We start from the raw sequence: 23,354 nt of genomic DNA, 5'->3' as shown, positions 1-23,354 counted from the left end.
TTACCTCACTTTAGAACTATGGTTTACATTTCTTAATTTATTTGGTGTTTAATTGAGCTTACAATTTTACAAAGATTAAGTAAGACATAAAAACGCCAGATATTATAGTTATAAAAAGTCACCCTAGTGTAGTAGAATGAGTACAAACTTTGGAACCTAACAGACCTGGGTTTGATTCTTATCTCTAACTTTTATTAGCAGAGAAATTTTATGCAAGTTAATCTCTCAGAGAAATGGTTTCTTCAACTTTAAATAGAGGAGATAATGATACTTTCCTCTCAGAAACATTATGATGAAAGATAATGAGCACATAAAGTGCTAAGAATAGACATCAATGATATATGTATGAAAATAGAAAAATCTCCTTTTGCATAATCAGAGATAAACAACTTAGAAAATACACAATCATTTATCAATAAACATTTTTAATAGACATCTTTAAAGGAAACTCAAAATTAAACATTTCTTAATGAGTCTAGATTGAAGTTTTAGGATTTGGGGAAAAACATTAACATCTTTACATATTTTTCATGTGCATTTAAATAGATTTAACTGTGATTAAATTTACTTTTTAAAGTGGTTAATGTTAATGACTAGTAAATGTTGGTGAAATCTATAATAGATTCTTATTTTCTGAGATATCTCCCTGTATTTTCTCATATTAAGCTATATTTCTAAAATAATATCTGGAACTTTTAAACTAAAATAAAATGTGAATACATGGAAATAAATATACTTATCTGATTTTAGACTCTTGGACCTCATTTGACTTGTGTGAGAGCTAACAAGCTTAGGTGGTAAAATTTGGAACTAATTTCATGAACTGGTCAATGTATAAGCTTTGGCTACCATTATAAACTTTTACTGTACATCAAATAATCACTAATCTTAATAATTTTGATTAAGAAAACCCTATGTTGTAAAAATTAATATTGAGTCTGAAAAAATAAGTATCTCCAAGATAGGCACAGCAATAAATTTCAAACTCACTGCATAACATATTTAAGAGAAGCTATCAACCACCACCAATTTTTTACAGTGAGTACTTCAGGTTTTATTTATAAATTACAATATGGAGGCCCTTAGCAAAATTATTAACTTAATTGTTTAAACTAAATTAATTGGTACATTCCACCTCTATGGTTATGGTAAGTTTTACGTAAGGTTCACAAATGAATCAAAACAGTCAATTTGAAAAAATAACCTATTGTAAATTTTCTTTGTGTTTTCACGCAAGGCATGGTTAGAATAATGCTGTAGAAAGAAATAAAAATATTTCAGTGTATGAATATATACTTTTGAGTGTCTTTCAATGACAATAACCTACTGAATCCATTAACTTTTTAAACAGCTTTATTGAGGTATAATCGACATACAAAAACAACACATATTTAAAGTGTACAATTAAGATTGTGAACATACCCATCACTCCCAAGTTCCTTGTGCCACTTTGGAAAACATCCTCTCACTCCTCCTCTACTCCCCATCTCCCAAGTAACTGCTGATCTGCTTTCTTTCACTATAGATTAATTTGAATTTTCTTAAGTTTCATATAAATGGAATCATACAATATGTACCCTTTTTGCTTGGCTTCTTACACTCAGCATAATTATCCTGAGATTCATTAATGTTGTTGATTGTATAAACAGTTCATTCCTTTTTAGTACCGAGTAGTATTCCATTGTACAGATATACTGCAGTTTGTTTATCTCTTCATCTGTTGAGGACATTTGGGTCGTTTCCAGTTTTGGGCTATCATATATAAAGCAGATATGAACATAAATTCCCTTTTCTCTTAAGTAAAAAGTGCACGTGCGCGCACACACACACACACACACACACACACACACACACACACACACACACACAAAACTAGGAGTAGAAAGGCTGGGTCTTTGGTTTGAGAACATTTAACTTTTTAAGAAACTGTCGAACTGTTTTCCAAAGTGGTTGTACTATTTTATATATTCCCATCAGCAATGTATGACAGTTGTAGATCCTCTACATTCTCGCCAAAACATGAGTATTTGTGTACAATATGTGATGATCAAATCAGGTTGGCATATTATTAGAAAATTTACTCATTCTTTATGTCCATTAACTAATTTCTTCCTTACTGCCACCCTCTGCCTCCTCTAATAAACACAGTTCTGTTTTCACCTGAAAGTTCAACATATTATTGTGTTTGTTGTTTCTTTGTTTCTTTATTTTTTTTAGCTCCCATTTATGAGTGAAGACATGTGGTATGTCTCTTCTGTGTTTGTCTTATTTCACTTAAACATAATTTTCTCCAAGTTCATCCATGTTGCTGAAAATGGCAGAATTTTATGGCTGAGTAGTGTTCCATTGTGTAAATATACAATGTTTTCCTTATGCAGTCATCTAACGATGGACATTTAGGTTGGTTTTATATCTTGGCTATTGTAAAAAGCTGTGATAAACATGGGAGTGCAGGTCTCCCTTCCACATGATGATTTTCCATACCCAGAAGTAGGATTTCTGGATCATATGGTACTTCTAACTGTAGTTGTTTGAGAAACTTCCATATTATTTTCCATAAAGGCTATACTAATTTACAGTCCCACTAATGGTGGAGAAGGATTCCCCTTTCTCTGCATCCTTACCAGCATTTGTTATTTTCTGTCTTTCTGATAATAGCCAGTCTAACTGTGGTGAGATGATACCTCAATGTGGTTTTGCTTTGCATTTCCCTGATGATTAGTGATGTTGAGCATTTTTTCATGTACCTATTGGCCATTTGTATGTCTTCCCTTGAGAAATGTCTGTTCAACTACTTTGCCCACTTTTTAATCATATTATTTGCTTTCTACTGTTAGGTTGTCTGAGTTCCTTTTGTCTGACTAATACCTATTCTGGGTATTAGTCCCTTGGTGGATTAACAGTTCACAAATATTTTCTCCCATTCTGTTGGTTGTGTTTTCACTCTGTTGATTGTGCCCTTTGCTGTGAAGAAGTTTTTAGCTTGATATAATCCCATTTGTTTATTTTTTTTCTTTTGTTTCCTGTGCTTTTGGGGTCTTATTTGCAAAGTCTTTGCCCAATCCTACATCCTGAAGTGTTTTCCTTATGTTCCCTTCTAGGAGTTATATAGTTTCAGGTCTTATATTTAAGTCTTTAATCTACTTTGAGTTGATTTTGGTATATGATGAGAAGTATGGGTCTAATTTCATTCTTCCACATATGGACATTCAGTTTTCCTGGCACCATTTGCTGAAGAGGCTGTCCTTTACTCAATGTGTGTTCTTGGTGTCTTTGTCAAATACCAGTCGGCTATAAGTATGTGGATTGATTTCTGGGTTCTCTATTCTGTTTCATTGGTCCAAGTATGTGTTTTTATGATAGTGTAATGCTGTTTTGGTTACTATAGCTTTGAAGTATAATTTGAGGTCAGGTAGTATAATACCTCCAGCTTCATTTTTTTTGCTCAGGATTGCTTTGGCTATTTGGGGGTCTGTTGTTGTTCCATATGGATGTTAAGATTGTTTTTTCCTATTTCTGTGGAGAATGTCATTGGTATTTTGACGGGGCTTACATTGAACCTGTAGATCACTTTGGGTATGGACATTTTCACAATGTTAATTCTTCCAATCCATTGACATGGTATATCTTTCCATCTTTTTGTGTCCTCTTTAATTTCTTTCAGCAGTGATTTGTACTTCTTATATAGAGATCTTTCAATTCCTTGGTTAAATTTATCCCTAAGTACTTAATTTTGTTGGTAGGTATTGTAAATGGGCTTGCTTTCTTGATTTGTTTTTGCTAGTTCATTGTTGGAGTATAAAAATGCTACTGACTTTTGTATATTGATTTTGAATCCTTGGCAGAGTCTTTAAGATTTTCTATATATAAGATCATTAATCACGCTAGTTGGTGTTTAATGGTATGTTGTGGTTTTAATTTGCAGTTCTCTAATGATGAATGAAGTTCAGTATCTTTTCATGGTGAAGTGTCTTTTTAAATATTTTGCCCATGTTTTTATTGGGTTGTTTCTCTTCTGTTGAGTTTTAAGAGACCCTTATATATTCTGGATACAAGTCCTTAATTAGATATATGTTTGGCCAAGATTTTTCTCCAGTCTTTTAAAGAGCAAAATTTAAAATTTTGTTGAAGTATTAAATTTCTTCTTTTATGAACAGTGATTTTGGTGTTGTAACTAAGAGATCTTTGCCTAACCCAAGGTAAGAAAGATCTCTTACATTTTCTTTGAGAAATTTTATAGTTTTAGGTCTATGATCCATTTTGAGTAAATTTCTGCATACAGTGTGAGGTGTGAATCAAAGCATTTTTTTTTTTTTGCATTTCAATATCCAATAGCTCCAGCATCATTTGTTGAAAAGGCAGTCCTTTCTCCATTACCATTGCTTTTGTGCCTTTGTCAAAAATCAGTTGTCCATATATGTATGAGTATACTTCTGGACAGTCCATTCTGATCCACTGATTGAATTGTCTATCTCGATGCCAATACCATGCTCCTTTGATTAATTACAGTAGTTTTCTACTTCATGAATTAAAGTAATGTTAGCCCTTCAACTTTCTTTTTCAGAGTTGTTTTGCCTATTTTGTTCCCTTGTGTTCACATATGAATTTTCAAATAAACTTTTCAATTTCTACCAAAAAAAAAAAATTGTCCTAGAGTTCTGATTGGAATTGCCTTGGATCTACTGATCAATTTTGGGAGAATCAACATCTTCACAATATTGATTTTTCTGACCTAAGAACAATGTACATATCTCAACTTAGGTCTTTAAAAATTTTTTTTCATATATGTTTCGTAGTTTCCCAGGGTAGAAGTCTTTCACATTTTTTGTCAGATTATATCTTGCATCTTTGCCACACTCACTTATTAATTCTAGTAGCTTTTTTGATAGATTTTATTAGATTTCCCTGGTTAGAACCTTAAATACAACACTGAATATAAATGCTAAGAGTGAATGAACATCCCCTTCTAGTTCCTGATTTTAGGGAGAATGAACTCAGTATTTTATCACTCAGTGTTATGTTATGTGTGGGTGTTTTTTAGATGTTCCAAGTTCCTTTCTATTCCATGTTTGCTGATTTTGTTTAAAATGAGAAATGGGTGATGTCAATTGGTTTTCATTATTTTAGTTTTTAAATATGATAAATTACATTGATTTTCAAAGGTTGAGTCAAATCTGTTTTCCTGGGATGGATCTTACTTGGTCATAATGTATTATTCTTTTGATATATTGGTGGATTCAATTTGCTAAAATTTTGTTTAGAATTTTTGCATTTATATATGTGAGGATATTTGGTCTGTATGTAGTTTTCTTTTCTTTAAATGACTCTATCCAGTTTTGGTATAAGGTTAATGCATATTTCATAGAATAAGATGGGAAGCATTCCTCTGATTCAATTTTTGGAAGAGTTTATGCAGAACTGGTATTATTTCTTCCTGAAATACTGATGGAGTTCAACAGTGAGCCCATCTATGCCTGGATTTTTCTTGGTCCAAGGTTTCTAACCTCAACCTCAATTTCTTTAATAGACATAGGCCTAGTCGGACTATTTTTTCTTGAGTGAGTTTGGCAATTTCTGTCTTTCAAGGAATTTGTCTATTTCATCTCAGTTTTAAAATTTATTGGTTTAGTTATTTATAATATTCCCTTATTATCCATTTAATATGTATAGAATATATAGTAATGACATTTCTCACTTTCCTGATATTGGTAATTTGTAACCTGTCTCATCGTAATCAGTCCTTCTTTTCTAATAGAGACATTCTAGCGCTATAAACTTGCCCCTAATTTTAAACACTCAGTTGTTTTTGCTACTCCTATGCTTTCAAGTTCACTAATCTTTTCTTCTACAATGTTTAATCTGCTGTTAATGCCATTCAGGATTTTTTTTTTAATCCAAACACTATAGTTTTTCATATATAGAAGTTTGATTTTGGTCTTTTATATCTTCCATGTCTCTAACTTTTTTAAAATATGGAATACAGTTATAACTGTTTTAATATCCATCTGTGCTAATTCTAATATCTAAGTCAGTTCTGGTTTGATTTCTACTAAATGATTATTATCCTCATTATGGATCAAGTTTTTCTGTCTCTCTGCATCCCTAGGAATTTGACTGGTGCCATACATTGTGATTTTTACTTCCTTGGGTGCTGGACATTTTTATATTTTTTATTTCCCCTAAGTTTTCTTGTGTTTCATTCTGGAATACTAGGAAACACTTTGATGCTTTTGGGTGTTGCTTTCATGATTTTTCAGGCACGTCTGCAGCAGTGCTCAGCCTAGGGCTCATTATTTCTCACTAATGAGGCCAGACCTTCCTGACTACTTTACCCAGTTTCCCATTGTAACAGGCTGAATAATGGCCACCCAAAGATATCAGGTCCTAATCCATGAAACCCACAAATGTTACCTTTTTAAAATATGGGGTGTCTGTGCAGACGTGATTAAGTATCTCGCCCTGGAAAAATTATATTGGATTAACTAGCCGTATTGTTAATCCAATTATAGGTGTCTTTTTAAGAAAGAGAGACAGAGGAATATTGGACACACATAGAAGAGGAGGAAGCAATGTGGCCATGGAGGCAGAGACTGGAGTGATGCAGCCACAAGTCCAGGAATGCCAGCAGCTACTGGCACTGATTCTCCTCTAGAGCCTCCAGAGGGAGTAAGGCCTTGCCAGAGACTTGGTTTTGGCTCACTGAAAATGATTTAGTACTCTGGCTTCCAGAAATGTAAGTAAATAAATTTTTATTCTTTTTAGCCACGAAGTTTGTGGTAATTTCTTACAGCAGCCTCAGGAAACTACAATACCCATGAATTACGAGTTTTTCCAGTCTGGCGGTTGGGAACAGGTGGTACCAAGCAAAGTTCCTGCTAATCCTGTTTCTCTCAGATGGCTCTTTCCCTGGTCAGAGAGTTTAGTCACATGCACGTGATGCTGAATAACACTCTACTGAAAACTCTTGGGGGACCTTCTGTAGATCTCCAGGGTGCTCTCTCTCTCTATTTCTTTCCTCCCTAATCTACTTGGTGTCCTCAGACTCTTGGTTCTACCTCCTCAACTTGCTAGGTCTGCCAAACTGCCAAAGGACCAACTCCCTGTGCCATGTCCTGAAAATTCTATTAAGCACTGAAGTTGGGACACTTCCTTTGTTTCCTTTCTCTCAGGGATTACTTTTCTTCATTGCCTAATGTCCAGTATCTTGAAAACCAATATTTCATGAGTTTTGTCTGCTTTCTTTTAGGTTGTTTCAGGGAGGAAGGTTAATCTGGTCCCTGTTACTCCATCTTGGCTGGAAATTCCATTAACGTTTATAAACATCTTCTTTATTTTATATTTTTGGCTAAAGTCAGATGAATGCACAATGTAAAAGGGCACTCAGGCAAACAAAGAACAGTGTTTATAAAGTTCACAATAGTCTTCATTCAACAGATTTTTACTGAGGCATTATTTCCAGGCATTGAAAATAAATAGGTAAATAAAATGTCAATATTGCTCAAATAAAACATGTTATGAACTCCTTGAACACAGTCCATTTTTCATTCACCTTTGTATCACAAAGGCACTTGAAAGCATGTACCATGAAAGCAAATAGTTATCAAAATAGAGTTCATTACTAAAATACCATTTCTTTTAAATATAAATAAAGTTTAGTATGACTACTACTGACTTTTACTAAAGAATAATAAAAGAAAACACTGAATAAAAGATAGGATAATCCAAGAAAAATTTAGAATTTTGAAAAGTTTAATTAAGAGTTTAATTTCATATTGAAATGATTTAAGAATATATTCCATTGTCCACATCATTTCTTAATATAATAACATTTTACTAGTGAGAAGAAACATTAAAAGGAAAACTTTAAGGATTATCCTTCCCATAAAATGCAAAATTTTACTTCAAAAACTTAGGAATCTTTCAAAAACAACTTTCACTCAAGTGTAAATGAGAATTTAAATCTAAAATGTCAGATATGTAATTCTGTTTTACTCTCAAGGTTTACAACAATATCATTCAGGACTAAGTTTCCAGTATAGTATAGGTTACTAAAATAATAATAATACTAACACTGTCTGACATTTTTAAGCACACTCTGTAACAAGCACTATGCTAAGCACTTTACACAAATTGTCTCCTTTGAGTCATACCATACCCCTTGAGACAGATATTTTTATCCTAATTTTAAAGATGATGAAGCTGAGACATTAAGTAACTTGTGTATGGTCACACAATTGTGTGCTTGCAAGGCTGGACTTGAATTCAGTCTTCTTGACTCTAAAGCTCATGTTCTAAAAATAAGCCACAAATTCAAATTCACAAATGAGTAAAACTGAGCTAATTCATTGTAAAAAGCTGTACAGTTCCTTTAGATAGTACTTTCCTCCAAACATCAAATATCAATTAATATTTTAGCTCAATACTTCAAAAGGACTTTTATTTTAGAAAGTAAAGCTAAACTCACATAAGGCACTCGAATACTAAAAAAAGATACGGTTCTATATTTAAAGAATTTGTTTAAAGTCTCTCAAAAATAGATCAACAAAAATACTCAGAGGAAAACTACTAAATCTTATTTTTTCTTATGTGTGTATCTTGTGAATATAGAGTATATGAGAAGGGATCACACAATTTACCCTAAGGTAGATTCAATTATTTTCACATTAACATACTTCCTTAAAAAGGACTTGAGTGTGTAATAGATACTTATTCTATGTGGACAGTGCGTACAAAATGTATGTAACATTTCATATTTCTCTGCCATCACTGGAAAGGATAGATCAATAGATACAGTCCCTCTTATAACAAGAGTCTGATAAAGACACTTTTATTACAGGACTCTCAAAGCATGAGTTTTGAAAGTCTAACTAAAAGGTTTTAAATTTCCCCATGTATGCTCATTTGTACACACACCCCCATGAGTGCAAGTGATGTTCAGTATAAGGGCCCTTAGAGACTACTTCAACTCTGAAGAAATTATAGTAATATTTTTGTTATTTACCTGAAGATTTTCACAGGTCTCTTGACTATAAGTAAGTCTCTGGATTTCTGTAGGTGAAACAAGATATAATGCTTGTCCATTGTTGGTGAAGCAGAATGTTCTGGCTATCCGCATATTGGTAAGGGGCAAGTAATACACATCCAATAGGGGCCTTAAACTTGGCAAACTTGAGAAAAAAATTAGAAACTTGTTAATAATAAACAAGGTAAATTTTAGTCTCGAACAAAGCAATACAGAAGTTAAAAATAGCAGGGACCTTATAAATGTTATGATTCAGTTTGTATGCCTGAATGGGAGATAAAAAATGATTTGTATTCCTCATATACTTTTTCAGTATTAACTGAATAAAAATAAATTTTCAGTGCATAAGACTATAAACAATAAAAAAGCATTTCTTCCAAACTGCATATAATTCTGTAATATGATTTTAAAAAGAAAATACTATATCTGTGTTTTAAAAATATCTAACTCTTACCTAAAAGTCATAATATGTCCATTGGCACAGAAACACGCAAGACAGATACTGTTACTCAATGCTACAATATCTCCACGAAGCACAAATGAGGTCTCTGTAATGTTTTGCTTATAAGCACAGTTCTGAGTTGGCAGTGAGATTACTTTTGCCTGCTTTTCAGAACATATCACTGCATACTGATTTTCACTAATTTCCTGAGAAGAAGAGGGGGATACTGAAACAGGCCTCCGTTTTTTCAACTTCTCCTTTTCATCTTTTTCTTCAGGAACATTTTGTTCTCTCCAGGGTTCATATGCAGGTGGCACTAAGCAGCCTGTGGTGTCCAGAAATGCCATTCTCAAGATTGCACCTTTTAACCTCAATATAGTACCTAAAATACAGAAGTTTAGTAAATAACTGAAATATTTTAATCCACAGAGTAAATATGTTTATTCCAACTTTCACACATCCATACTAGACACTCAAAAATATGTTGAATGCATATTGAACTGAAAATGTACACTGGCTAATTGACAGGATTCAGACTTCAAGCAGGATATTAATGAGTTTGGAAAAAGATGTCATCATTTAGATATCATCACCCAAAATAGATAAATACCAGTAACTGATAATTCAGTTTAATTAAATACAATGAATTTTGCAAACATATATGTGACCTTCAGATAAGTAAACAACTGGTATACTGACTTATGTATCCTCTTGTACCCACCAAGTGCTCTACCAATAAGTAGGAGAGCAATTGGATGGCATCTCCAGTTGTGCTGTCCCATATGGCAGTCACTACCCACATGTGGCTAGAGAGCACTGGAAATGTACTTTGTCCAAACTGTGGTGGACAACTGAGGTGTGCTGTGAAGACTTTAGTACAAAAAAAAAATTAAACATAATATCTCAATAATTTTTAACAAATATATGATGAAACAATAATAATATTTTGGATAACGTGGCTCAATAATATATGTTAAAATTAATTTCATCTATTTTTTACTTTTTTAAATGTGGCTACTGGAAAACTTTAAAGTATATATGTAGCTCACTTGCATTTTTAATAGACAGCACTGACCCAGAGGACCAATGACGAAAAAAACCAAATATTCATATATTTTTAAATAGGCATTTTATTAAAAACAAACCTCAAAGACTCTACCATTGAGAAGGATCTAAGAAGTTCCTTCTTACATATAAAATTATTTTTATATCAAAGTAACTATAGCTAATTTGATTTTCTTGCACATTGGAAAATATCTTAAATACTTTTTGTGTAGTTAACAGTAAATCACTTATGTTTAATCCCTCTCCGTCATTTCTATCTACTGGAAACATTTTATTATTAATAAAAATTGGTATATATTTGTTGTAGAAAACCTAGAAACTACAAATCACTAAAAAGAAGAAAAGTAAAAATTACCCCAATTCTGTTAGCCAGTAATAATTCCTGTTAACATATTGATTTTCATCTTTCCAGTATTTTTTCATCCCTATACACATAATTGTTACTTATAAAAAATGAGATTTTTAAGAATATCAGATGCAACCAGTTTTCTTTAATCTAATAAACAGGTTTACAGTATATACTCAAGTATTTATTGAGCTGAATAAATAAAACTGTTTATTTAATGTAAACATAGTTCAGAAATTGACAGTAAAATTATAATTACATTTTAATTCTAAATTCTAATTGTCAAAGTCTACCATAAAAACAAGAGAAACATTAATGAACAAAATCATGGTTGTTTCTATGTAGATGAGTATAAATGAGTAGTAATGGAACCAGGATTCTGTTATTTACAGACCTAAGACACTTTACACATATTTGACAAAATCCTACCTCATTTTCAAAATACGAAGACTAAATATTTTTTAAATTTACTATTAAATCATCTTTTCCTAATACTTTCAAGAAGAAAAATAATTTCAAATGTCACACTTAGAGATTAAAAATAACCAAGTGTAGAATGTTCAAAAATAAGCTTTTCTGTTTTTCCCCAAAATACATACTGTCCTGTTTCTTGTAGAACATCATTTTAAAGTATAAGAAATGCATTATTATAACAACCATTTTTTTCTATTTTCTTATGTAGTAATCATCTTACACACAATCTTTGAATTTGTAAAAAATGCAAAACCTGAATGGCTATATAAACAAACAATATTCTGAATTCTTGCTCTATGTATTCCTTCATTAAAAACGTAAGATAGAGACGTGGCCACCCAACCACAATGCAAGGAACCCGCAGCTTGGGTTCCTGGCTCATGAAGAAAAGGAGTTACATGCCCCCTTTTCCTCTCCATCCTAATCATAAGAGTATGCATTGGAAGCTATAAAATCTCGGCAGAATATGTGGAGCATCTGAGGACTCTGAAAAGCAAATAATAGCAGGCAGACTGGAGAAGACCAAAATATTTCACAGGCAATCAAGAGCCACTGCGAAGTTTCTTCCTGATATACTAAACCAAATTTACAACCTCAATAACCTCCATTCACATGTTTCAAGCTTGTATGGCTTTCAATGGGCAAGTTCTACCCAGGTTCTCCATTCTTGAAGATAGGAAAACCAGCACTACAAAATTCAATACCTTTCAGGGCTTCTAGTCAAGATGGTGGAACAGACAGTCCCCAGCATCACTCTCTCCCACAAATCAACCAACTTACTACTACTGAAAAGCAATGACAGCCAAGGTAGAACTGCAAGAGCTCAAGGGAAGAGGAGGAGAGACCTATGTAGTTCATGAAGGCAGGAGAAGCCATGATGAGAGAAAGAAAGAACCGTTCTGTTTCAAGCCCCAGACACTTCAAGGCTAGAGGTGGTAAGTACATGGAGCTGGCAAAAGCTGAAGCTGTGCCCTTTGGATGAAGTTGCTTGGAGGTGGCAGGGGAGAAGAGGACCTTGGTGGCTTTCAGGCCAGCAAGACTACTAACAGGGTTCTCGTGGACCCACATAGGAGAGAGAAGCCACAACAACTGAAAAAAGGAGCCACTCAGAGGCCAGCGAGTCACCCAAGGGACTGGTGCACGGCCCATCCCATGAGAAGTGTTTGGAGTGCGTGCAGTAGGGGAGACGGGTCCAGGAGAACACTGGGGCACAGCAAGGATAGCTGATCTTCCCTCCAATCAGTGTAGGACCATTCAGTGTAGACTGGTCAGGAATATAGAACTGCAGGGGGTGCAGTTCACTGAAAAGACTCAGGCTCAGACCAGAGTTTCTACACAACCCAGGAGTACCAGGTCTCACAAAACCCAGGAGTACCTATAAAGTCAACCATTAGAACCTGAGCTGCACAAAAAGCCTTCCCCAGGGAATCAATAGCAAAGAAGCAATTTAGCTCAACCACAGAGCTCAAGTACTTGTCTTCACAGGAAGTTCCCCTATTTTAGAAGTAAGCAAAGGACAACAAATTAGTTGTTGAGAACAGCAAACAATCCTTCACCACAGAACTGAAAAAAAAAAAACAAAATACCCACAGACCAGAGACAAAGTTTGATATTAATTAGTAAAGGTCTCACATCACCAAAGAACACCTATAAAACCTAGAAGAGCGGAAGTCCCCTGGGCTACCAAGCCAGGGAGCGGGGGGAGGGCTGGTGACCTCAGCCATGCCCCCCAACACTTGCAACCAGCCCAGTGACGATCACCAAGCCACTGCATGAAATGCCCAAGGCTCTCCTGAGCCAGGGCAGTAGGGGGCCACAGGCCTTTTCCATGCCCCTCCATCACCTGCAACCAGCCCAGTGATGACCATGGTGCTGAGGGAGGAAGTACCCAGGATCTCCTAAGCCAGTACGGTGGGGGGCCTCAGGCCTCAGCCACAACTTCCTGACACCTGCAACCAGCCCTGCAACAACCACCGAACCACCAAAGGAAGCACCCTAGGCTCTCGAGCTGGGGTGGTGGGGGGTGAGGGCTTCAGCCACACCCCCTGACATCTGCACCCAAGCCAGCAATGACCAAGCCACCACTGGAAGCCCCCTGGTCTCCCCTGCAGGAATGAGGGGGGTGCCACAGTCCTCAACCCCACCCCTCCTCCTTCCTCTTTCTTCCACCCTATTTCCTTCCCCTTTCCACTCTCCCTTCTCTCCCAACTGCTCCACAACAACATCATAGAATGTAAAAAAAATAATAATAATATTAATAAATTAACTTAAAAAATAAATAAAAATAAAATAAATAAAAACATAAGATGGCCACCATGCTCATTTTTACATTTTAGAATTCTTAGATCAATTCAATAATGAAAAGCAAAGACTTCTATTAAATCAAAGGAAATCACACCTGTAATGGAACTCTAAATGCAGCACCAGAGCATACATACCACTTGGAGACACAATTACTGGCTGAAGAAGTCTTTGTTCTCCCCCTGGGGGAAGGTTAAGTGCAATGACAAGCACTGTTCCTAGTGTTGTTCCAACCCATAGACATGGGGAAGGGGACAAGTCTGCCTTTCGAGTAAAAGTTTCACAGAAATGAAGAGCAGAGATTGCTTCACGGGATTCCTTGTCAATGCTGGTTACACTTGAACTCCGTGATCGGCTGAAGGAATTATCTTTTACATCTGAAATGATTTAAAATGTGACATTGTTAAGTTATAAAATATCACGCCCACTGTTTGGTATAAATTCGGCCAAATAGTTGATCTGCAAAATGACAAAATGTACAGCATATTTAATTTTAATTTCCTTTTAACTGAAAAAGACAATTTACTTATACGCTAATAAATTTTCCCTTTTGTTTAAATATAAAATACAACTGAGCAAATTCACACTTCTCAGAACTGAGGAGGGTACATCCTGATTAATTTTTGAATGCACGACCTTTAGTATCCTGGATTTTCTAATCGTAGCCCTTAAATCCTTCTTTTCTCATAGTGCTGTTTCTCCTTTTCGTAATACAATTCATGATTAGGTAGAACTAGAAAAGTGTGGGTCTTTTCAATTTTCTACATTAAAAAAATTTAGAAGTAGTCTGATGCTACCTTCAAAATTACTGTATAATGGACCTCTTATTTTTGAAAGCCTTTAATCAATATAAAAGCCTTTAATCCATACAAATTTAGCTTCCATTTTTCTTAAATGCCATTTTAACTGTAATCAATATTCATTTAAGGCATTTTTCATCAAAATGTATAATGGGTGTCTGGCCCAGAAATGATACCAGGAGTTCCCTTTACCCAGCTCTTTTTGTAACAACAGGGATATTTTTAAATTATACTTATAAACCTCTCATCTTTAGCTTCACTGTCCATGGCCAACCTCAGCCGGTCTCAAGCACTGGCCTCTTTTCCCATGGAACTGCATTTCCAAATGTTTATTGAACTTTTTTCCATGTCTCATGGTACAAAATCAAAACACATCATCCCCTCTAAAGCACTAAATTCTTCTAAAGACACTATTTGTATTGACACCTCTGTTTTCCTGGGAAATAAACACATGAAATGAGCTACAGTTTTGATTTTGTTTTACCTACACACCTGATGGGAGGCATGGCCCTGTATTACTTTATTGCAATGCTCTGTTTCCTTCTTTCAGTTACCAGTCTAGTTCTATCACCCTAAGTTTGGGCTCTCATCACCATTTACCTAGACAATTCCCAGCTGGTCTCCACACCTTCAGTCTCTCACTTCTAACAAAATCCAGTTAAATATTACAGGGTACAGTTATAATTCTGTCACCTTAGTTAAAAAAATCCTTAGTGGCTCCTCTTTATTTAATCATGCTCATAATCTTACTTAAGTTTTTAAGACTCTTCATAAAATATCTTTAACCTACCCTCCTGGCCCTATCTTCCAATGCTGCTCTTCTTCAGTTCACCATGGGAAATAAACTGAGTACATTTATTCTGTAGTTACAAGGGTACTTCAAGTTCATGGGAAGATTTGTATTATCTTTTAATTCTATTTTTCCACACACTTTTTGAAGTACCTTGCACTTCTCACTTATCTTATGTTCTGCTCTAAAGTGGCGCAAGTGTCTTGAGTGCAAGTACTGTGTCACTTTGAGGCTCTGAAGAATTTAGCACAGTGCCTTCCATATAAAAGGTATTCAATACTTGCTGAAGATAGATCTATAGCTGAGGGTATCTAAACCAGTGTTTCTGCTGTACCATTAGGAGATATGAAAATTCCCAGTTACCTTCTACTGCTCACATCTAATATGTCACTCCTCAAATTACATGCTTTCACTGTGAAAGACATGACTCTTCATGATGTTGTAATAAATAAAAAAAAGAAATTAATCTTCTAGTTGTTTTATTAAACAAAAAAGGTATAATCAAATCCTAGTTATACTCCCCAAAAGCTTTTTGCAATCAATTTAGATTCATAGATTGAAAATATTCCCCCAAATAACAATTACATTCAACATAATTTTGATTATAGCTATCCTGTTAAAACAATAAAATTACTAGGTATGACAACGGCATGGGTCATTTCTAACTGTAGTTTCTAAAAATTTTCTTTTGCTTGAGATTATATTTCCTTTTATAGAGTATGACATGAAAGAAGAGAGCTACTTACTGTAAATGAAACAACTTTCCATAATTAATAGCTCATTGTTGGATGAATTTGTAATAGGATTGATTCCAAATATTTATTAAGTCTTTATAGTTTCCAAACTTATTTTAGTAAAATAATCGAAATTGTAAATTTATTTTCAAATGACAAATATATTTAACTTGCTACTTAAATAAAGCATACACACCTAAGGTGAATGAACATATATTATCTGTTGTGACCAAGTGATAACAATGGAAAGCAATGATGCGAGAAAACTGTATAATATAAATTTCAATGTAAATTAACCTGTGGAAAAACTCTGACTGATATCTGTTAAAATCACAAGAGTGATTCACAACAACCTAAACTTTCAATGTTAATTCACAGGCCAAATGAAAGTGTTTTAATTTAAAGTCATAAACTACAACTGCATTTTTATTATATGTTTTATCTGTAAAAATTAGATAACCAAAGAAACTCTTAAGGCTAGATCAATATAGGAAAACGGATTGAATAAGAATCAAGTTTGAACTTGATAGAGAAAGGTTTATTTTATTGTCGGCTTAGAACTGTTTGAAAACAGGTCAGAATTTTCAGTAGTTCATGAATTACAACTTCCACCTACTCTTATTAAGTTAGGTGTCATGGGTCTCTGTGGCTTGATTTTTATAAATTAAGCAAGCTAAACAAATGAAATAGAACTTTTAATTTTAATAGTTCTAGTAATAAAGGCAGAAATGAAAATATCTACCACTAAGCAAGGCCTACCATGTGCCAGGCATTATCATAATACTTTACCCTTATCATTTCATTAAATCCACATAACCAGCGTGAAAAGTAATATCATCACAATTTAACAAATAATTAAATAGAGGCTCAGGGAGGTTAAATGACTTGCTCAGGGTGACAAAGCGAGTGGGCAGCAGAGTCAGGATTTGTGTCCATGTCCAAGTCTAAAACTTTGTGTTAGGCAGCTTGAGACAGCCATTATCACCAATATCGTATAACTGAAGGGTTATCATTATTATTAAGCATTAAAATTCAATCTCTAGATGGCAGAAAAGTATGAAGGAAATTTAAACAGTTCATGGAAATATTCATATTATATTTTAATTCTATTTTTCCACAAACTTTTTGACGTACCCTCATACTTGCACATGTGATCTTTCTGGCAGATCTGAAAGATAACATTTGTCATTAATGCCTCCATCTAACTTCAACTGATACAACCATGTCATAAGATCACTGCCTCCATGCTACTCTCTGGATACCTAGTACATTTTATTTGTATGTATCACTCTCCCATACAGAGCCTTCTGCAATAAAATTCTATATCCCCAACTCAAAGGATAATGCCAAGAGATACATTAGCTCCAGGTAAAAATTAGGACAAGAAAGTAATTTACATCAAGATATAACAGTTAGATATTTGTCTCCTATGGCTGAAACTTGAAAAGTGAGATCAGAAGTATAACAATATCACCCATGGTTCATGACTTGTGGGTTATGGAATCCAGGATGGTGAGGCTATAGTGAAAGTGCAGTATAGTACAATTTTCCCATAAGCAAAAATAAATTCTATTCACAGAAGCTTCCAGAGCTTCAGGACAGTCCCAACAACCTCAGCTGCTTTAGCAACATCTGGCAGTTTGAACCTATCACAATAGTTGGTTTTTTCCCCCATCGCCTCCCCGACCAATGAAAAACAATTAGCAGACAAGAATCCCTACCAAAAAATAGTTCAGCAGCACGATGACTTGAAGGAAATTACTTAAACAATATGGAGATATTCAAGGTATATAACACAGTCATAATTGTTTCACAGCATTATACCATAAACCAAATAAAGATGACCCATAAAAGCAGTACACACTTTGATTAAATTATATAATTTAAAAATCTGAGTAATCTTTTAAAAAATAATTGGTTATGATATTTTTACTAATTTATAAAATACTTCTACATGTGTTTCCTCAGACTTCTGAGATATTAAGAGACACAAAGCCAGTTTAACTAGTTGTATTTAATATTATTCAAATCATGCCTCTTTGAGAGTCTAAGAAAAAGTCAGGATCCTCTTCTAAAAAAAAAAAGTGTAATGAAAACCTCATTTATACTTGGGTTCAAATTATGTCTTTCATTTTTATAATGAAGGGAACTATGTATCCTTCTCAAAACATATGCTATCCTATATTTTATGATTAATTCTTGTTTCATTATCCCAGTGATATTATAGGGTCTACTAAATTGTTTTTCCTATGAATGGAAATTCCTACTTTTGACAGCAGAATACATCATATGCCTACTCACTCATAATCATATGCTTTCTACCAATATAACCAACAGATAAGACTATGATTTGCAAACGCTAAAATTTAGTATGTTGAAATGAAACAACATCTAAGTTTGTACAATGCATAAAAAAGATAGTCAAGGAGTCCAGAGAATAAACAGTGGGAAGGTGAAGTGGGTTGGCAAATACCGGGGAGAAAATATAGGTATCTCTAAGATAGAGGTGGACAAAATTATCCTTAAGCAGTAATACTTCTTGCTCAATTAAAGGCAATAGAAATTTCTGAAATAAAAAAGAGTTTAAAAGAAAACCTGCATCATAGGTATTATGTGAAATCTTATTTTTATCTTTACTGAAATGTCATTTGTTGCTACAGAATATCAAAAAGTTGTTTTTGAGCTGAATATAAAGCAAAATGAATGTGTGAATATATTTACCCTGCTTTCATAAAGGATGAGTTACACAGACTGTAACTTCTGCTATAGAAGAATATTTCCAAACTTATTATCACCAAAAAGTCAGAAATGACGATCCTAGAGAGATTAACTATAATACAGAAAACTAGTTAATTTATCTTTAAAATATAAAATGTGTAAAAATGAGTTTCTAAATTAGAATTCAAAATAAGTTTTCAGATGGCTAAATGGGATATAACTACTTTTAATAAAAATCTGAAATTGTACAAATTTTAATCTTATACTAAATTCTGTTCAGACATATAAAATATAAAAGGGCTGAGGAAATATATTATTTTGGTTTGCCTGAATATGTATTATAATTGTCTTTTATAATTTACACATAGTATTCTAAAGGCTATTCCAAAGGACGTTTAATCCTTAAACATCTTAGTCATTTTAAACTTGATTTCCAACAAAAATCAAGCTTATAGTAGTTTTAAATCTTATGATTTCCTTACTTGTCTCCCTATTATAGGGAGTTTGCTTTGGATATTTATTTTATTTATTTATTTACCTATTTATTTTACTTACCTAAATCAGGCTTTAGGTCAGTAGGCAAGCTTAACTTCCTTGACATCTTTGCTGAAAAATAAAATGCACTTTTAGAATCCTGAAGAATATTTGATTCATACTTAATAACAACAACTGATTTTCAAGACAGAAATGAATACTTTTATTACTAAATCCAGATGTTAGGATAACTAAAATATGATTAATAATATTAGGGTGGAAAGTAAATCTCACTTTCAAGTTAACAGTTTTTACTTACTTGATGTGATATTTTTGTGTGCTTGAAGTTCTTATTTCAAGAAAGCCTTTTGAATTCTAACTTTTAATAATTTCTTAGGCTCACAGGAAAGAATTAGGCTTTTCTAAGAAAAGAAAAGTCATTTCTCCGAAGAAAGGTGTTACAGAGAAGGACAAAAGAGGCATAAGACTAAGTTTGGGTATGTGACATAAAATCTTCCCAGCTCATCTTCATAGCTATCTTTTTAAGTTAATTTCTAGATTATAGAACATACTTATAACTATAATCAAATTAAAGTATTTGATTATATCATAAAAATATCTGGCAACCATTACCTGATATGTTAACACTTCTATTTACATTTCAGTGAAAAACAAAAAACGGTAATGCATAACCTGAAATTATGATATTTACATAAAATGCACACTACAGGTATTTTAATGTAGCACTGGAAAAATAAAAAAGCTAATTTGCACAAGCTTACTGGAATTCACTTTCCATCCTCAAAATCAGTTACTGCCTTAATTCAGGAAGTGATTTAAAGTTATGAGTTGTTCAACTATATCTATTATGTTAGTGCATGCATAACAACATGGTGCTTGCTATGTGAAATTCTGAAAAAGCACTTGTTTGTTAATACGTGAATGCACATATTTGGTTAAACTTTGGACTGTTAGGAGATATTTAAAGCACAGACCCTGCTAGTCCAAAAGGGCGCCATGTAAACAAAGAGAAATCCAGTCATAGTACATAACTTCCACATCTAAAAAAATGACAAATCCAGTGTTAGGAAGGAGACATTAGACAGACTGGAAAAGGGTGGGATGGGGGGTGCATCAAGTTTTCACCTTTAAGCTTCATTAACCTAATTAGTATCTTTTAAACAAACACTGTTCAAATTTATGAATCAGTCATTCCATTTTCATTGACTTAATAAATTTCAGTTAGAAGATAAAATGTAATACAAAACTAAGTCAGATAAATAAAATCTGTGGTTAGTTGATCTTGTATCATTGCTATTGTATTTGATATCCAATACCCTTAAAATTAGAAGATATTATACACTTAAAATGATTCTCTAAAAAGACTTTAATATTTGAAACACTTTGCTAGAATTCAGAGGTTTTCACCGAATATCATAGGTACAATGTATATAGACTGAAAAGTACTATCTATACAATATACATGGTATCTAAAGTAGAAAATCAATACGGCACAGTTTAAAGACACAGAATTAGAGGATACAGCTGCCTCCTCTCTAGACTCCAATAATCGGGTTTAATCAAGTTATTCAAAGTCTTTGGAACCTGTACTTCTTAAACTTAAAAGTGCACATCAATCACCAGATATCTTGTTAAAGTGCACATTCTGTTTCTGTACTCCTGGACTAGGGCCTAAGAGGCATTTTTAACAAGCTCCCAGGAGATGCTGATGATGCTAATCTGTGGTCCACACTTCAACTACCAAGGTCCCTAGACTATAAGCATCTTCAGGTAGGAAATAAGACAAATTCACAAAACCTAGTATGCATACACAGTTAAGTCCACCAAAAAAAAAAAAAATAATAACCCTTTCATGAACAAGCTCAATATCTAGCTTGTGAAATGCAAAGTAGTGGTAAGGAAGGGGTTTGGAATCAGACCAAACCAGGGTTCAAATCCACTTCAACCAATTACTAGGTGTGTAACTTTACACATCTCATTTTGCCTCTCTAACTCTCAAATTTCCTCATCTGTAAAATGGAAATAGACAGTTGTGCGGATGTATAAGATAATACAGCAAAGAATTGAGCAAAATGCCTGGTACATAGTATGACTTAAGGTTAGTTATTTATTATTAATAATAAAATGAGAATATGAACTTTTCACAAACTGTGAAATGCTATAAAGATGAGCTATTACTATACTTTCAAATAAACTGATGTTCCTTCATCCTAATTCAATGGCAATATTCCAAGTAACTACAACAAGAAAATGGAAAAAAAAAAAAAAACAAAAAAAACCTCTAGGACAAAAGTATACAATGGCATGAACCACTATAAGCTCAACCTTTCAAGTTCATTTCAAAAACAAAGTTCTCTTAGCAAACATAACAAAGAAGAGAAATAACCAGAGAAATTCCCAAAATATAAATGTTTATCCGTCTTGAAATTAATAAATTAAAATATTTTAAACATTTTGTCAATTAGATGTCTCCATTGAAGCTTTCATTCAATTACCATACCTATTTCTGCCAAAATATTTTACTAGCATGAAATCTGCTTCTGAATTTCATGTGTATGTTTTGTATCTTTCTTAGGATTTTTACTAAAAATAATTTCATATAACCTCAAATAGTCTTGAAAACTTGTTAATCCTTCCCACAGAAAAAATTTTTTTGTCTAGCACTATACTTAATTTTTCTATTATACAAAAACACTGAATATAACTAACCAGTTTTCAAATAATCCCTCAGTTGGTCTACTGTCAAAATTTTATTGAGAGGTTAAAACCACACATATAATGAGTAGGAAGATTTTTTTGAACACAGTAATTTTACTATAAAGACCACAACAAATTAATTATGTAGTCTATTTATTATGTCTTCCTGAAACACTTTGCAATAGATATCTACAACCTGGCCATCAACTCAACCGTAGTGTTCAAATGACAGATATTAAGCCACATTAATTTTATATTTGTATATAATTTTAAGCAATCTCCTTGAATATAGAACTTGAAATGACAAATAATGTTAAAAGATTAACCTTTGTTATTTTGTGTTAATTCTAGTTATCAAGTAATATTTAAAAATAGAGAACTAAGAGTTTTGGTAAGTAGAGAAAAATTTTTATGACATACGGAGGTACAGATTGGGATAAAAACTTATTTATTCACTAAATATCTATTGGGCGCCTGCCAGCAATGTCCAGAGGGCAGGGGTACACTTCCTGCCCACCAGGAGCTCATAGTCAATTAGAAGAAAAAATAACTCCAATGCAATGTAGTAAATACTACTCACAGAGGCAAGCACAGAGTGCTCACTAGAGTACATTTAACTTTACCTGTATCTCACTCTGGAACACTCACTGAAGACTGGGGAATGTGGAGACAAAGCCAACAAGAAACTTTGTACACTTTCACAAAAGAGGATGTTCCCCAAACATTTTGGTGTTGTTGACAGTATATTTTCTTTTGATGTAAACTTTACATACAAATGCACAAATCTTAGATGCTCATTCACTCAGTTTGACAATGTATACACCTGTGTAACCCAAACCTTTTGCAAGATACAGAACATTACCATTATCCCGATAAGGTCACATATGTATGCTGCTTCCCAATCAATCCCTGCCCCATCTCCCCAAATAACCACTGCTCTGATGCTTTTTCATCATAGATCAGTTTTGACTGTCCTCTAACTTCTTATTAATGACATCACAGTATAAACTCTTGTGTAAGGTGTCTTTCATGCAGGATAATGTTTTTCAGTTTCTTCCCCAAAATATTTTAAAGCTTACATTCTTTTTTTCAATGCACAGAATGAGAACCCCCCCCCAAAAAAAACAAAAAAACCCAACCCCCAAACATTCTCTTAATTAAGACTCCAAGGCAATATCAGATCAACATTTTCTTACTGTTCCCCATACACATGCATTTTTATCTTTAGGTTTTTTTGAATTATGTGTTCTTTACAGCAAATTTGTAAAACAGAGAAACAGAAAAAAAAAAAAAAAAAAAGGTCACCATTAATGCCTACAGTTAGAAGCAACATTCTTGCACATTTACTGCCAGTCATTTCTTAAAATCCATTTTTCTTTATATCAACTATAATATACAAATTGGTATTCTGCTCTTTTTCACTATTAAAACAAGCATTTTCTTATGTCATTAACTGTTAACATATTTTAA

General features: G+C 33.5%; 1 protein-coding gene across 4 annotated transcripts in view; it reads right to left on the bottom strand.

Annotated features, from left to right (window-relative positions):
• The window catches only part of STXBP5 (syntaxin binding protein 5), a 184,239-nt gene that overhangs the window by 9,924 nt on the left and 150,961 nt on the right, over positions 1-23,354 (bottom strand). For 3 of the 4 annotated variants that reach the window (XM_063096374.1, XM_063096375.1, XM_063096376.1), the window contains 4 exons: positions 19,248-19,298; positions 13,788-14,027; positions 9,477-9,846; positions 9,002-9,167 (listed from right to left, as the gene is read on the bottom strand). In XM_063096374.1, coding sequence (XP_062952444.1) covers positions 9,002-9,167; positions 9,477-9,846; positions 13,788-14,027; positions 19,248-19,298 — 827 coding nt within the window. Of the gene's footprint in view, positions 1-7,877; positions 8,292-9,001; positions 9,168-9,476; positions 9,847-13,787; positions 14,028-19,247; positions 19,299-23,354 lie in introns of those variants that run through there. The other variant, XM_063096377.1, reaches the window with a different exon arrangement.

This window comes from Cynocephalus volans, chromosome 5 (genome assembly GCF_027409185.1).
Source record: "Cynocephalus volans isolate mCynVol1 chromosome 5, mCynVol1.pri, whole genome shotgun sequence".
Lineage (NCBI taxonomy): Eukaryota > Metazoa > Chordata > Mammalia > Dermoptera > Cynocephalidae > Cynocephalus > Cynocephalus volans.
This window is presented reverse-complemented; position numbering and strand designations above follow the sequence as displayed.